General features: G+C 44.7%; 1 protein-coding gene across 6 annotated transcripts in view; it reads left to right on the top strand.

Annotated features, from left to right (window-relative positions):
* large1 (LARGE xylosyl- and glucuronyltransferase 1) overlaps positions 1 to 16,781 on the top strand; it is a 76,106-nt gene that overhangs the window by 31,649 nt on the left and 27,676 nt on the right. For 3 of the 6 annotated variants that reach the window (XM_086022297.1, XM_086022296.1, XM_086022293.1), the window contains 3 exons: positions 2,676 to 2,811; positions 5,835 to 6,021; positions 15,439 to 15,737. In XM_086022297.1, coding sequence (XP_085878423.1) covers positions 5,916 to 6,021; positions 15,439 to 15,737 — 405 coding nt within the window. In that variant the 5' untranslated portion in view covers positions 2,676 to 2,811; positions 5,835 to 5,915. The remainder of the gene's footprint in view (positions 1 to 2,675; positions 2,812 to 5,834; positions 6,022 to 15,438; positions 15,738 to 16,781) is intronic. The other 3 variants (XM_086022295.1, XM_086022294.1, XM_086022292.1) reach the window with 1 other exon arrangement.

Consider the following 16,781-nt stretch of genomic DNA (forward strand, 5'->3'; position numbering starts at 1 on the left):
TGGTCCAACCTCCAATTCGTGCTTTGAGACAGCAGATTACTTTATAAATTCTGCGCAATTCATCGATTGCAGCCCTTGGAGGTCCGTGGCTTCGCGGTCTCCTGTGGGATTACCTTCAAAACCGACTTTTGTCAACTCTTTCTCATCTGGTTTAGCCCGTGGGAGATTTCCGTGGGTTTGTCACATTTCCGTTCGTACCCATATGCTAACGATGGCTAGGTGGATGTTTACAGCATACGCGCGAAAAGGAGGCTGCAATGGATACTGGGGGGAAATACTTGAGAAGAAAGCCCTATTTGAATTTGAAGGAGCCTTTGAATGATCACAGCCTTATGTCATCCGCCTTCAACTGCAGCCTCCAAAGAATGCCGCCCCTGAATTGAGAAACGGCTGCATGTCAATATTCTCTGTGTGAGAGAATACATCATGCACCAGAGAACTACTCATTCACATTGTGCGATGCGATTTGAAAGTTTCACTTTATACAAGCCGTGAACGACAGACTGCTTTGTGATGCAAAACCGGAGAAGGCTAACCTCTTCGCTAAAAACCACACCAGCGTCGTGGGCCCGAGACTTTTGGCTAAAGCCCCCGCTGTATTAAATTGCGGTTGAACTGCACCCTCTCATCTGGAGAAATATAACTGTTATCTCTTTTGTGTAAAACAGGGTGTCACCTTGAGCTCTCCGATCTGTCGGTAAAAGTTTCATTTTAACTGTGACAACACAAAAGAATCGAGGAAAAAATGCGAAGCCTCCATCAGCTTCCATTTGGGTCATTTGACGCGGAATCTGGAATTCGCCTTTTGGCCGTACATGTTGCTTCATCTCAAACTTGCTGCCGTCTCAACTGTTCCCTTCCCGTGCTCTCTGATCAGCTTTGAGCGCTACCTGGAAAACTAGCCTAACCCGCTCGAGCTGCTTGTTATTCGTATTAAGCGTTAATACCCACACCCAAGAGCCCCTGATCACATCACTTCGAGGCGTCACAGCACTACATTGTGCTCTGCTGTCAACTTAAGTCTAAAGTGGCATTTTGAAACTTGTGCATCTTTAAAGCTGATCTGCCATGTAAATGGGCCAAATAGGATGTTACGAATTTAATGTCAAGTTGCCAACACTCTGGAGAGAGAATAAAAGTGTCTTTGCTTTGTCCTATTGATAATTGCAGTCCTCTGGTCTTTAGCCAGTAGTTGAGACTGAAAGTCCTGAAAGTCCTTTTGCGCGCGCCAGATCAAGGACCAAAGCAGCGTGGTTATCTTAGCCGGTGTCTCTGACACACTTTTATGGCGCTGATCGTCCGACAGCAACCACTGGGAATGACCTGTTGTCCATTTTGGCACCCCGCGGCAGACCGTTTACTGAAAGACTCGCCGGTAATCCATCCGACAGGAACAAATAGACTGAGCTGTATTCTGATGGAGGCCGCCTATGAACTGAGCCAAATGAGAGAAAAACTGTCATCAAAAATAGCACCAAGTGATGAACTCGGTCAACTTGCAGATGTATTTGTGCACGCATACGAGCCTGCCTGACAACTGCTGGATAGAAGCTCAATGTACTCTGTCAGTCGGTGCACTTTAGCCCAGCGACACGCCGTTGGCGGCAGTAAACCCCGATGTCGCTTTCATATCACTTGCGCGGACTGTCGTCCGGATGTGTCGTAAAAAGCAAGACGTTATCTTAGCGTGATAAAGGGTCAGTTCAATAATAATAATAATAAGCAGAAATGACGTCATTGAGCATTTCAGGTTGAAGTTCTTTGATTTCACGAAAACCGATGTCACTATTCATTATCCAATGGGATGGGGGGGGGGGCAACTTTTGACAGTGAAAAGGCAAGAGAAGAGCCTTGCTGCTTTACAGTTGTGATGGCTGAAGTTAGAGTGCCCGCCAGCCACTGGGGGATTATATAAAACTTTCCACTCCGTACAGAAGCTGAGAGTAAAAGCTCTCATAATATTGTGACTTCCCGACAAAGTAAAACTTTTACCCCCCTGCCCTACGAGAGACGCGGCTCCTTTCTGTTTTTCGTCAGACAGAACTTGGCGTCTGCATGGCAGCTGACATTGACGCAAAGCCGCCGTGCGGGAGCGGCGTTTTTCGCAGGGATGATCCCGTTGTAAATAACGATGAAACTACATGACAGCCAGCGCTTTTCCTGTACGCTGGACCTTCGCATCTCGGACTGTTTCAAGAGAACGTTATTTTTTTAAGTCCCCCTTTTTGAGTGAGACGTTCCTTTTTTTTTTTTTTTTCTGTTAACGTCCTCGTTAACATTTTTCTCATTAGTCTATCTTCGCTGAAGCCTCTGTGAAAGCAAAAGACCAAAAAAAAAAAAAAGGGTTTTTTTTTTTTTTGTGTGTGTGAATGTTAGCCCACGGATGTCCTTCAATGTCCACGGTAGCGCTTTTTTTTTTTTTTTTTTTAAACAGCTCGGAGGTGTCTTTCTGTCCAAACTCTCTCGAAATACGTCCCGATTGTCTTCCTTTGAATTCATACGCTACAATCCTTTGCGGTCTTCGTTGTCAGCGCGCGCTTAGTGCTGAGTCTTGGATGACCTCTTCTTCAGTGCAGTGCCTTGACAATGTTGTCATGGCCAGACTGTGTCACAATGGCAAATGACAGGGCTTTTCATTCCTGACGCTGCATACATATGTATTTTTTTTTCGACAGACAAGGACCCTGCCGCACAATGCAGACCTCAAGAGTATGTAAAAAGTGCTGAAGCAATCTCAACTGTCTGCTCGGCCCTTGGTTTGTGGCGCAGCACAAAAAGTCTCATGTGAATGCTGAACTGAGATTCTGAACTGTGAGTCAATCACTACGTTTACATTTATTTGGATTAAAAGCCTGATCGGAAAATAAAAACGATTCGTGTACACACCCATTCGGAATATTGTCCTACCCTATTCCGGTCAAGATTTTATTCCGAACGAGAGGAGTGGTTTATGTCGATTGGAAATCGGATTATGAAAACACTTATACCGAAATTTCGGAGGAAACAGTCTTTGTCTGTGACGTCACTATGCGCATTTTTGTCATTCCCGGAATCTAGTAGAAGCAGAGCGAGCAAAAGACACGGCGGGCGCAAGACTGAACTGGCACATTTGCAAGTCCATCAGGAAGCGTTAACGCGACGACACGGCGCATATGGGAAAAATATGTGAAATAACGTTTAATGTAGAAACGGACGGAGCGATGTTTTGTCGACACGGAAGTCGCTACGGCTTCTTCTTCTACTCCTTTCTGGTATATTCGGTCAATCCGCGCGTCGAAATAATTTCCTCCGATCCAAAGTGTGATGCGTGAACATGCGAGTCCTAATCGGATGAACATTTTTAGTGTCCACGAAAACAGTGCGTCCGATCGTAATTCAACCCGAACTCTGATCCAATTAAAGAAATGTTGCCCCGGTCTTGTTCTGATATTGCGGAGTACCATCGCGCCGTTATGGTTTCCCTTCAAAGGTTGCAGAACAAACAGTCGGTGGATGGTTATCTTTCCAGACCCGCAGCTCTTTCCTGTTGGAGTTTATTAAAAGCAATATTTTGTCCTCTCCGCATCATGCGACGGAGCAGGGGGGATACCTGCAAACAGTCAGCGTACACGTATTCCAGATGCACGGGCCACCGGATGCCAACCCATAAACACAACCACAACAAACAAAGCAATTTCCCTACCTGAGTGCATTCCCACACTATTCCCTCATTGTTACTTTTCCCCTCATCCGTTTTATAAATGATTAAAGGCGGCAGCTATGTAAAAGCACTGTAGATAATTGAAACACGCTTTAGCTTTCAGAACCCATTATTGCTTTGAATTTAAATTGAGCTAAATTGAACTCGGATGGAACGGGAAAGTGCGCGCGTCACAATTCTAACAAGGCATCGCGTTTTCCCCGAGTTTGCAACATCTTGGGAGGACTTGGCTCTTCCTACCCGAGTGATTCAAGTTTGACTGAGCAATAAGACTAAGGTAAATTAAGTGGCGCATGTTGTCTTGCCTCCCTCCGTTCTTTGGCTGCACAGATGAGAGGTTTGAATAAATCAACAATTGCAAAACGCCCTCTCATAGGCACGCTCGCCCTCACTTTCCTTTTGGTCGATTGTTCCGGCGCTCGGGGGAGTGCTCTAAATACTTTTCATCTCAGCCATCAAGATGATAAGATAATGCTCAAAAGTTGCATTAGGGTTCAATCAGAAACTAAAAAAGGAACTCGGTGGAGCACAGGCGTGTCCGCCTGGGCGAAAAGATAACGGCCTGCATTACAACCCAAATATAAATCAGGTGCAACATGTTGAGGAACAAAGTAATGTGAATGTGCTTCGCCCGGTCTCAAGGGCAATACTAAATAAACACTTCAAAAGTTACGAAAATAACTGGAAAAGACCTAACTGTTAACAAAGTTCAATCGCTTTATCGAACAAGCGGTAAGGAATCCAAAGCGTCCGAAATTCATTCGCAGAATTTGCGCCGAGTCACTCGCCACGTTAGCCAGTTTACGGCACTGACGCCCACGTCACTCGCCAGACCGGGCCCCGCACGCTCCGAATCATGAACCATCCCAACGCAAGCCCTGTGTTGTTTATGGCGAAGCTAACTGAGCTCTGCCGGCGTCTCCCCCGTTGATGTGTGGGGGCTGACATTTTGCCTTGCAATCGATAATGAACGTCTTCGGCGTTGCCATGAGAAATCACGGCATCCAGCCGAGCGCTCGTATCGCACGCGGGTTAAAGGTCAAGGCGCTAGCGAAACGATGAATAGTTGGCCCATCAAAGAAACGTTTGTCTTACTCGACTGACTCGTTTAATCTCCCGCGACCTCTTTTAACCCCCACTCCAGTTTTCACTGGGCACGCCGGCCACTGTGAAAGAAGTTTGTCAAGGGCGGGGGGGGTGGGGGTTAACACTGGAAATGCTGATATTGTTCCTCCTGCGCTTTTTGCGCTTCACCGCGTGACAGTATGCTTATTATATAACTGGCGTGAAAGTTCCAGCTGAGGTATTATGGCGAACTCCGTTCCTAGTTGAGGATTAAAAGTTATCCGAGGTCATCTGATTAATTGGCCATTGGTTGGAGCAGAGAGATTATTGCATAATGCGCCCCGCACTGAACTCGAAATGGACAAACTTAGTGAGCGAGTGTTCGATTCCGATGTTGCATGTTGAGTCAAGCATTGTTTTTTTTGTTTTTTTTGTTTTTTTAAATGAAAAAGAAACAAACGCCATCACACTCTGACATCGCGGGGTTAAGTTTTGTACTTTGCAGTGGGTCATGCCGCCTTGCTCTTCCCCCACACAGCAATTGTCTAGTATAAGCGGTTCAAATTTGGGAGCAATCAGACAAAATCTCCCCTGGAAATGACCGTAAAGTGGTCACTTTCAACAAAAATGTGAGACTTCCTGCGTCTTTTTTAAGCATGGGTTTTAGAGACCTTTTTTTTTTTTTTTTTTTTTTTTATGCCCGGATTCCTGATGCAAATGCCCACTCAATCTCACGACAGGTGAAATTTAGTAACATGACGCAAGCCCATTTGAGATTTGGTTTGTTTTAAGCTCAAGTAGCTTTTGCGCATTTTACATTACTTGTGTTTTTTTTTTTTTTTTTAAACTTGTACAGTATCCCTTTGGGGAATTTTTTTTTTGCTGAAAACATACACAAGCGAAAGTAACCCTCTGCCTCAGTTCACGCGGTGACCGTCGGTGAATGTGCGGGGGAAAATGCCTCAATTCATTCCGTTAAAATGTCATAAAGTGGACAGCACGGACACGTTTGCCCAACTGGTGCCTTTTTGTACTCTAACCCAGTTTATCTTCCTCTCACCTCTTTTAGTGCCATGAATCATCGTGGGCAACAGCTGCTACCCACATAGAGGTCACCCCACCTCTCTTTCCATTCGATTCGCTCCAGAGGATGCTGGGAATGTGTCGCGGGCGCAGGAAGTTCCTGGCGGCCTCCCTCGCCCTGCTTTTCATCCCAGCGCTCACGTGGCTTTACCTGTCGGTCGGCAGCTTTCAAGGTAATCCTTCTGGGGCGGCTGATAGTCGCAGCTGATAAAACGATGCTCTAATCGAACGGCGAGCGTGGGCCGCGGCTCTTGCAGGTACCGTGGACAGTTACCCTAACGGAGGCAGCGCTGCTTTTAGGAAGACAAATTTGAGCCAAAGGGGAATGAGAATAAAAAGGAATGAGTCGCCATCGTCGGTCAGGAAGCAGGAATGAAGTGCGACACGAGGTGTTGTCGTTTTGTGGCAAGAAGTCAAGCTGCGAGTGAAATTTGCAGAGGCGCAGCAATGCATCAATTAGCAAGTTGATATCACTAAATATATTTGATCACGGATGAATTCCTTTTTGTAAGACTAAATTCATAAAAAAATGTAGTTGAAGCTATTTGTCAGTCAATTGTGGTTTTTTTGGGGGTTTTTTAACACCTGGGGGCTCTACGCGCCTTTAGGCATTAGTGTATATTTGTATGGAAATTGTTGCTTGAGTCACCAGTATGGTGATTGCTTTTATCGCTGGAGGCTTTTTCCCAAGTGTTTGCACCTCGCGCCGGATGCGAGGGCTATCTATGCAGTGCGCCAAGCAGAAGCGCTGACGTCAGTGGGGAAGAAAGACCCAATGTACACCTCGCCGCACCATATGCACCATTCGCTTGTCTCCGAGTGACGGGTTTGAAGTTGGGCTACTTCAAGGAGTGCGTCCAATTCGCTCTGATTGGGGATGTTGTGATTTGCAGGAAGGAATATTGATGGTTTCGCACTCCATTTGGGTCCCGCACACGTGCGGTAGGTTTTTATAAAAGAACGCTTCTCTGAAAGGCTGTCAAAGCACTTTTGACACTCTACCAAGGTTTTTATTTTTTTTTTTTTATCTCTCCTTGCGCTTTCAAATCGTACAACCTGACAACAAGCATGCCAACTTCATCAAAAGTGCAAAAGTTGACAGGATCACGCCTCACGATTCCAACAGAGCCTTCACACCACCTGGTGCTCGGAGCTCCTAATGACAATCGGATATGCCGACGGATAAGATGATGGCATGAATGTATTTGCATTGCTCCTCGTTCAAGAAAATGCATTCCAAATCTGAAGGAACCGAATTCCGGTCCGGCCTCCCGCGACGGCTTGCGCTCAACCGCTTGTTGATTCTCTTCGAGCAACTTTTGTCTCAGCGGCCATTAAAAGTGCAGTATCTGTTTACTCTCCGGTCTTTTGTAGAATTGGCGCCTGGTCTTGTTTATTTCAAATCACTTCCCAGAGGCTCTGCGCGAAAACATAGTTAGAGAGCTCGTCTTGCCAAAGGCTGCGTTCGAGTCTACCTTTGTGATGAACATGACGGACAGGACTCGCTTGATAAATCAGACGCGGGGATCAATGTATTTTCTTCTTTTTTTTGTGTGTGTGTGTGTGTGGCCGGGCGAAATCCAGATAATCCAATTACAAAAGTCAACGCTGTTTATTGTGTAAACTGCTCGACGTGTTGCTCCCCATACCAGAACAAGCCGCTACATGTGTCCTCAATAAAAGGGCCTTGAACGTGTTTTAGTACACACACGTCCTGATGGAATGGCTGGAAAAGTACAATGACTAAGCAGAATTATACAGCGGCCCTACAGCAAAGTTAATCCACAATTTGCAGAAGCAAATTTCCTGTAGCCCAAGTCCCCCTTCCTCCTATTTTTTTTTTTATTTTATACTCTGTAGGGGGTGCGTTAATGAACCACTGAAGCCTGTCCAAATTTGATTACCTCGTGTCGACGACACAGGCCAAGGCAAAGTTCTTGAAGCCATTTAATGACTGCGCCTCACAGGATTGAAATATTGCAGTCGTGCCGTTATTAATTATGATTAAAATGACTTTTTTTTCTTTTTTTTCTTCATTCACTGGAGAATATGTGAATATGCTCCAATAATGCAGGCCCGCAAACTAATGATTAGATTTGGTTCAAATGTCTGTCGTAAAAAGTTGTAAAAGGACCTGGCTACAGGTCAGCTTGCGGTACGGCGCCAATTAGGACCATTGTGCTTCCAACGGCCAGACACACTCGTACGCTTCCCCTTTCACGGCAACCCGGTGCTCCGTTCGTCTGCCTCCACCACGATTTTTCTTTGTCTCGCTCTTCTCTGTTGTTTTATTCGTCTTACAGAGTTAGAGGGATTGCGTCTCGCTGGGGGGGTTCCTATGTGCTTTGTCGGGGTGAGCTACCACATAAAGCTCGCAGATAATAAAAAGTTGCACAGATGGAGAAGACACTAACGTGCACCAGCCATGACTTTTTTTTTTTTTTTTTTTTTTTTTTTTTTAAACCCCCTTTCGGTCTGGTTTTTGGGCTGGATTATAACGGAATACAGGGGGATTTTGAAAGTCGAACTCCCTTGAGGTTCCACCCATTCATTTTTCTCTTCTGCTTGTCCTCATTAGAGTGGCGGGGAACTGGAGCCTATCTAAGCTTGACGTTGGGTGAGCTATGTCCTGGAATGGTCAACAGTCAGTCACTTTCAACCTTTTTTATTTTATTTTTTCCCCCCCAAGTAACCTCAATTTTACTAATTTGATTACAAAAAAAAAGGTCAAAGCAAAATTTCTGCGCACCCAAAACTGCAAATATAGTCTTATGTTCTCGACATTGCTTTTTTTCATATGCCGCAATGTAATAAAACAAAAACAAAATGAAAAACCCCAAATCAAGGAAACACACAAGAAAGAGCATAACCTTGGCCATTTTTTTTTTTTTAAACTTAATTCGCAATCAGAGCAAAACCATTTTGCCGAGGTTAAAATGCCGTGCGGACTTGTTACAAAGAAATTGAAGTTGTGTATTCGGGGAATGTGCGCATCTAAATTATTGAGTTTTTTTTTTTTTTTTTTTTAATATTGTAACGTGTATCAGCAATACACATTAAAGTATTGAAGCGTGGCCTTGCCTCAGGTCTTCCCGTACCTTTCACCAAAAGTAGTGAGAGTATCGATAAAAGCCTTATGATAGCAGTGCGACAATACACCTGACAATGTTGATTGATTCGGATCATGTCAGAACCCCCCCCCAAAAAAAAGGAATTCTGAAATTCGTCTTTAGCCATTATGTGTTTGTCAGCATCTGCTTGGTAACATTTGAATTTCTGTAAGTAATCCATATCTAATGAAATGCCCATAGTGTGGTGAGCGGCCAAATGGTTTTTCCTCTTGGCAGTCGCTGGTTCTGATGGCCCCGAAAAAAAAAAAAAAAAAAGCGAAACACTTGTAGAGTTGGAGCGAGCTGTCTTGCGGTTGCTGGAGCTGGGCTCCTTTGCCAAATCGCCAGTGAAGCGTATCATTTGTAGACTGTTTTGACACCGCCATCGTGAATTTCTCAAATGTGAGCCCGCCCTTTCTGATTTGTCCCCATCGCTGTGTAGCTGTCATTGAAATGCTCTTCAATTCACCTGTCAGTCATTTTAACGTCCGCTCATTGTGTACTAATTATTTTCACTTCTCCTGTGTGCTGAAAATAGATCATTTCCATGTTTATTGGCATCACTGGAAGAATCTTATAGGCGGGTGCGAACAGTTAGATCATCCACGCTATTGTGTTTATCTCAAAAGTAGTGTGGGCCCGCTGTTGCAGTAGGAGCCAGGCCAATATTTCCTGTCTCTCGCAAATCATCTTTGTTCGGGCATTGTCTGAGAACACATTCATCAGGCAGCTACACTGATTTGTAATTAAGTTTAATTAGCAATAGTTAAAACATTCTGCCCCGAGAGATGTCTGCCATTTGAGACCACAAACCCAGAGGCTAGTTTGAGCTAATGAAAGGCCTGCTACGATTACCTTATTGATCAATTTGTGCACCCCTATTAATAGGAAGACAAATGATTTGGCATGAGACATTTGGAGCGCAGCGCTAATTAAAACACTCGAACTAACAATCACAAAGCCGAAATGAAATGCTACGAGTTGAAATTGGAAGCGTCGAGATATTAACTTTGTGTTTGGTCTCTTGAGGTGTTTTGTAAAAAAGCACAGAGGAATCGAGGGTGGCTGTTGGATCAGGGGAAACTCGTGCCGAGTGCACCGGTGTCATGCTCGCGTACTTCTGAATAATTCGCATAATTGCATGAAGCACTTTTGAATGCGTGATTAGCAGCAGTCGAGACTTCAAACATGTTTACCTGCCCAGGCAAACTTAGAGCGTTTGAATTTGTTTTGTAAAATTGGTTTCACGCCTTTCATGTTTGATTCAATTAGTGGCAGAACGTTTGCCAGGTTTGCTGTTAGAGAAACGGATTTCGTCAGATCGGTACATGTAATCTTAAAGTGAAAGTTACCCGCAATTTTTTTTTTTTTTTTTCAATAATATGTTCTATGCAGTCCATCTAGTTGAAACGCGGCATCCTGATTAATATTGCACCAACAAGCAACAACGTCCACCCATTTTTAGCCATCTCAGGGGGCGGCCATTTTGTCACTTGATGTCGACTGAAAATGACATCAATGTTGCTCAAGTAAGGACCAATCACGCCTCACCGGTTTTCTGAAGCTGAGCCATGATTGGTTGCTATCTGAGCCCTGAGCAACTGTGATGTCGTTTTCGGTCGATAGCAAGTGACAAAATGGCCGCCGCCCCGGAGGGCTGCATAGAACGATTTTTGGGGGTCGACTTTCACTTTAATGTAAGAATGTAAACTTTTTTTCGTAGACCACGACGTGAAGGCTGACTCGTGTCGTGCTTTATTCAGCAGTGTAAATTTGACCTGGAAAATCCAGAGAGAAGTCTGAGATGCCAACCAGTAGTTTGCCATAAATGAAGATAAGAATGACTATCCAAACATCAGCTACTATTGTTTCGTTAACACTTACTTAAGTGCAACATGAAAAACAAAGACGATAGTAGAAAAGCAGACATTTTAATTGGGGACATTTTCAACGAATGATAATAATCAGCTTGGATTTTTTTTTTTTTTTTTTTTTTTTTAAATGCCTGTTAATTACTTCCTTGTTTGACCTTCGCAGAACTCATTTCCATGTAAGCACCCTTTTAAAATGAACCTTCCGAGGCCTATTTTTTCAGACGGACAACAGGATTACAAAAACGATGCCGACCCAAGGGAACCTATTTAAGGATAATGTGCTACTCTCCTTTTTTCCTTAGAAGTGGAAATGAGTGTCGGTGGGTCTTTCAAATGACCAAGGTCTATGCGCACCATATCTGGCTTGTCGACACTAAGAAAGCTGCACCCGTTAATAATCAAGCAAATTATGTGCTGGATAGCTTGGTAATGGCCATCATTATATTTACAGGGCTCATTTAAATGGTAATATCCTTTAAGACGTAATGCTTTGTCGGGAAAACACGCCTTGACAATTCGTGGCCTTGCGAAGGCCTTCGAAACTTGTAAATAGAAAACGTCCACAAACATCTATTACTTGATGCATGCCTCTGAATATTTCTTTTTACAAAAATTGGCAAGGTGGTGTGGCGTCTCGGTTTCGTTTGTATTTTGCCAGTGATATAAATGACGTTTTGTCTGACGGGTCTCGGTGTCTACTATTGGCTGTATTGCGCAAGATGAGACGTTCCAGGCATGGCCGACCGGTAGGAGGTCTCGGGAATCCGCTTGGAGGGATTATATCGCACAGCTAGCTTGGCGTCCCTCCGGTGGAAGTACGGAAGGTGTCCAAGGATGGGGAGGTCTGGGATTCCATGCTTTAGCCCGCTTCCCGCAGGACCCTGAGTGGAATGAAAGATTAGGTATTGGCGGTGTCCCAATTCAGGGGCTGAAACCGTCTTAGGGCCCGGCCTACGCACCTCAAAAAGCCGTCAGTCCTTGTTAAATGGGGCAGCCAAGACTTTGGCAGATTTTCCGCTTTTGTTCCGTTCTCACCCTTAGCCTTGTGGCCAACAATTCAATTTCCCCTCTCTGTTTAATCGATCTACAGGTCAACATTAGTAGCTGAGGCAAAATTTCCTCGATTGATGTTGGGTAAAATAAGTAAGATGCCTGGCCTTTTTTTTTTTGTTTTGTTTTTTTTACATATATCGTGCAGAAATCTTTGTACAGGCTGAAAAGTACAGTACGGATTCATCCTTCAAAAAAAAAAAAAGACCTAATTTGAAGGTGCCTGAACATTACTCCCCAATAGACGTCGTAACGGCAATTTCAAAGTTTCGTCGCCTTCAGTTTACCTCTTTCTATTTCAGTCTCTTCCAAATACACTCATATCTTGCCTTGTCCTAGTTCTCCCATAATTTAATCACCATGTTGGAAGGTGTAGCGCACTCCACGGCGCTGCGATTTGACTCGTACAGAACATGACAGTTTCAGGTCCCTGAAACTTGATTTAGCGCCGCATCATCTTTGGGATGATATGTGGCTCTCTGCTCGACTGCAAGATTTGGGAAAGTACGCTAATTAATCATAGTGGTATTTTCAAATGCGCTACGTCATATCAGCACATATTAGCTTCCCTGTAGATTTTTCCCCTCATCTTTTCCAGTTGGCTTTGTTCCACAAAAATGAACGTTTGCCCATCCACTCTATTGACTTGGCTGCTGATTGAGATAGCGAGAACTTGCATATTACAGGAAGCCGCCATGCATTCCTCAAAGATAACTATCGATCGGGTGCAGAATAATGCGAAACAAATTATCGACTCTTCTCGAGTTCGTTCGAACGTTAGTGGGCCGCCTGTCCCCGCCCAAAAAAAAAGAAAAAAAAGAAATGACAGCGAAAACTAAATTTCATCCAATTTTGCTCCATAAACTCTCATTCCACGGAAGTGACACATTCCTTTGTCAGGAATATGTGGAGGCTAAATTGGACAAGGCACATGAGAATGGAGTTATGCCTTTTTGCATAAGTTCACAAGGGGGACAGAACATTCAGTCCCTTTTCAAAGCAATGTGTGAAAGAATATCTGTTTTTTTTTTTGTTTTTTTGTTTTTTCCATTTTATTTTTACACGCAACGGCAAGCAGCACCACCCCCGTACAGTACATCTGTGCATGACTCACTGGCCATCGTCCTTCCGTTCGCGTGATAACAATGGAGCCTTTTCTCCGTGGCCGTTATGACATTTAATTTGTCAACACAGGTATAATTGATAACAATAATTACCTCCCTGTTTCTTTTTAGAGGGACCAGTGTGTGCCGGTCGTGCATGTTGGACCAATCGAACGGACGTTATACGCTGACTAGATTGCGAGCTGCGATGAAATAACTATTCATTAAAAACCCTGGAGCCACAGTCTTAACCGAATTATGTTGTGAAATATAAGGTTTGCCGTCGAAAAGAGAAAGTAATCACGGGTGTGTCATGTGTTTTTTTGCCTCTGGAAATGTTTGAAATTTGAGCACTGCCATAATGTATCTGCATTTAAAAGGGTAACAGTGGAATAGTGACGCAGCGGATCCCGCCAAAACATTATGCATGTTATAAAAAAAAATAAAAAATGTTCCTGTTGGGAATCTGTCACAATTGAAGTGAGGCCCTTTGACCCAGTAAGTCAAATTTTTACCATTCGTTCCTCCGAGCAATTTTCCTGGTGGTGGTTGCACTGTTCCATGCCCAAAAGTGGTGTTATGTATCCATTTATAAGTCAGGCTACTGGAATCACTCTAATGCTTTGCTCAGGATCATTTGATTCCAGTCAATCGTGTTATGAATGTGAGTGTAGCATGCATTATTGACTTTTTTTTTATTTTATTGTTTTTTAAATCGTTTTCCAGCTGACTGAGCTAGAAACACTTTTGATTCCTTTTCACCATTACATTTTGGGACTTTTCTTTAGAATCGCCTCGGTTGCCTACAAGTCATTTCTGTCAGGCGCATCATCTGAGTATGCCGCCGGCAATCCCAAGGGTACCGCAGATGAAAGGTATTGTCGGGTCTCCCAAGATCCTTTGTGACAATTAGGTGGATGTAACCCAACCCAAATTAGGTTTTGGTTCCCCGGAAGAAGGCTTAGCCACCTTCAGTTACCGGCTGCCTTTATATCTTGCAAACACACGGGACTATAAATCACTTGGGAGAAACAAAAAAAAAATTCCATCATTAACAACAAACAAGCGACCGGCCAGGAAATTTCATTCGGCTGATTCATTTAAAGTGCATACATACAGAAAAATGTCAAGGTTTATTAGCATATTTCCCGGTGATGTGTTCAGGACCACCGTTATTTATTTAACAGCCCGAGACCAACGGACACCGAGGCCGTAGCGATGAAAGCAGCTGGTTGCTCACCGAAATGACAGATGGATTCCTCCCATAAATTTCCCAACACAGATCAATACGGTCAACTCTGAGTCCCCTGCTGTGTTGTAATATGTGAAGCTTTCCCAGAGCTTTTTACCCAGGTGAGACGTCGGAATGGAGAGACCTATTGTATTCTTTTAATGAACCTCCACCTGAGCCTGTCGCTCGCCTCAGGGGGCTTCAGTTTCAAAGATATACTGGAGCGAGAAGTTCATCCCTCAAAAAGCATCATCTTTGACTCTTCGGAGCCGCTCGGTTCCATTTGAACGTTTCCAAGGGAAGGGTGTGGAATTGCTGCTGATTTGGATTGAATACACACAGGGTGGTCTTACCTGACAGGGGAGGAAAGTTGAATGTAATTCATCTGCATCGGTCTTGTTTTTTTTTTTTTTTTGAAGTAAGGGAAAATTCGCATGCTGTCAATTTCGCGCGCACTGGGATTAACCTATATGATTGTCTGGCTTGTGTAACATGGCAAACACACACACACACACACACACAGTCACAAAGGCGTTTCGCATGCAAGTGAAGCCGTAGCTTTACTGACACTTTGTGATGTCATTGATTTTCTTGCCCGAGCGGGATGTTGTACAATGAACAGCGCTTGGGCTTGCTGCGCTTTTGTTCCAGTCGCCCGTATACTTAACCCCTGTTTCTTTTGATTTAAAAAGTCCAGGGGGTCCACAGAATTCCACCCCTTACGACGGCCAAATGACCCATTGCCTTCGCCTGTCACTATCCTACGCTACCGTGGTAGTAGAGTCATAATTATCCAGCCATTTTTCTCCTATGTAGGTTTCTCATTCCCTCATTGCAGGAACATGCATACTGTATTAGCCAAAAGACGAGACCTGATGCGACTGAAGTGGACCTTTTGTTATGTAATCACAGTCGGGGAGATTGAGCATCGCCCATCTAGCCGACGCGCTTCGACGGGAAAAGAGAGTGCGGATATTTTGAGAGGCCGTCACCAATCCAGGGTGTGTCCGGCCTTTCGCGCCAAATTAGCAGTCGCAGCGTCAGGCTCACTCACAACTCTGAGGTTGAGCTCTGGAAAATAGGAGGATGGGTTGTTTTCTTGCCTTGCAGGGCTACTGTTTTTTTTTTTGTTGTTTTTTTTTTTTTTGCTTGTGAAATCACCAACGAATGGGTATATCAGGAAATCGAATTGAAGTTCCTTCTGCTGGTCTTCACTCCACAGTCAAGCCCCTCCCCCTGTCGCCGTTGGAGACCCAGTCGTCCACGCCCGCCGGCGGAGTGGGCGAGCGGCAAGCGTTGGAGTCGCGGGTGCGGGCGGTGGAGGAGGAGAACCGGGCACTGCGCCGCGAGCTCAGCCGACCGCCCAGGAGCCCCTCGTCGCGCCTTCCGTATGGCGGTCGCCATGGCAACCAAAGCAGAGCCCATTCAGAGGAGGGCACCGGTGATAATGAGGGCCAGAAAGCTGCTGCAGCGGGGAACAGCTCAGACTGTGTCCAGCAGCCCGTCGTGGACAAGTGCGAGGTGAGGCGTTTCGACTTGAGCAGTTGAGCGGTCGAAGGGGTTTGAAGTGGGGGCGTTTTGAGATCCGCTTTAGATTTTGGACGCTCTCATTAGTCTAATCTCTGACGTCGGGAAACGGATCAGATGGCCGGCGTCATGTGAGGAGTGCGGCGTCGCCATGCCGTGTGATCTGATAGTGCTCCCGCAGCGGCGCAGCACATTTGAGCTCAGTGGGAGGATGACCAGAATGAAGATAGCGTATCCCAGCCCTGGCTCCGTTTAAAAACTCCAAAGAGTTTGGGGAGTCAAACTGACAGGCAGAAATCCGTCCAAAGGCTTTTCATTTTCACAACTTGACACACATCTAGGGAGAGGATTTGATAGGGCTATCCTGTAATGTTTGGATTAGAAATGAAACGCGTCGCTCTGTAGTATTTCCTCATGTAGCGGGAGTTTATTTACAAAACACACAACCACAGAAGGGACCTAGATTGATGGGCGAGATTCCATTGATGTCACCGCGCCAGGATGTTAGGCTGGCGACATGACATGAGAGATGAGATTTCATTGCCTGGCCCACGAGATGGATTTTTAAATGTTTTTTTTTTTTTTTTTTTTTTAACCGCCCAATGAAAACGTGGCGAAGAACGCAGAGTCGCGCAAGTGGTGCGTCATCTCAATGCAAAACGTGCAATGCTAGAGCTAACGTTAGCGTCAACCGTTCCGCTACGAGCGAGACTCGATTGTCTCGGGAGCTGGCGGAAAGAGAACAAACTAGAACAGACTAGTTATCAAACTGCACTAAAATGTTCCTCAAACTGTTATGGCCAATAGAACAGCCTTTTTTTAAATTTATTTATTTATTTATTTTTTTGTGCAGGGTAAAGTGCTTGTGTTTACAAGCGGTCCCTTGAGTAACGCCAACTTGAGTTCATGAGTTTGAGCTTTGCAGTTATTGCCAGATTGAAATGCAACTTGAAATGACATTTACACTTAAAAAACGGCACTCATCTCTTTGCGTATGTAGTAGTCTGACGGAAATTAGTCAGTAGTAGTCGGACTGGA

This window comes from Filicampus tigris, chromosome 22 (genome assembly GCF_054856515.1).
Source record: "Filicampus tigris isolate MCC_2025a chromosome 22, RoL_Ftig_1.0, whole genome shotgun sequence".
Lineage (NCBI taxonomy): Eukaryota > Metazoa > Chordata > Actinopteri > Syngnathiformes > Syngnathidae > Filicampus > Filicampus tigris.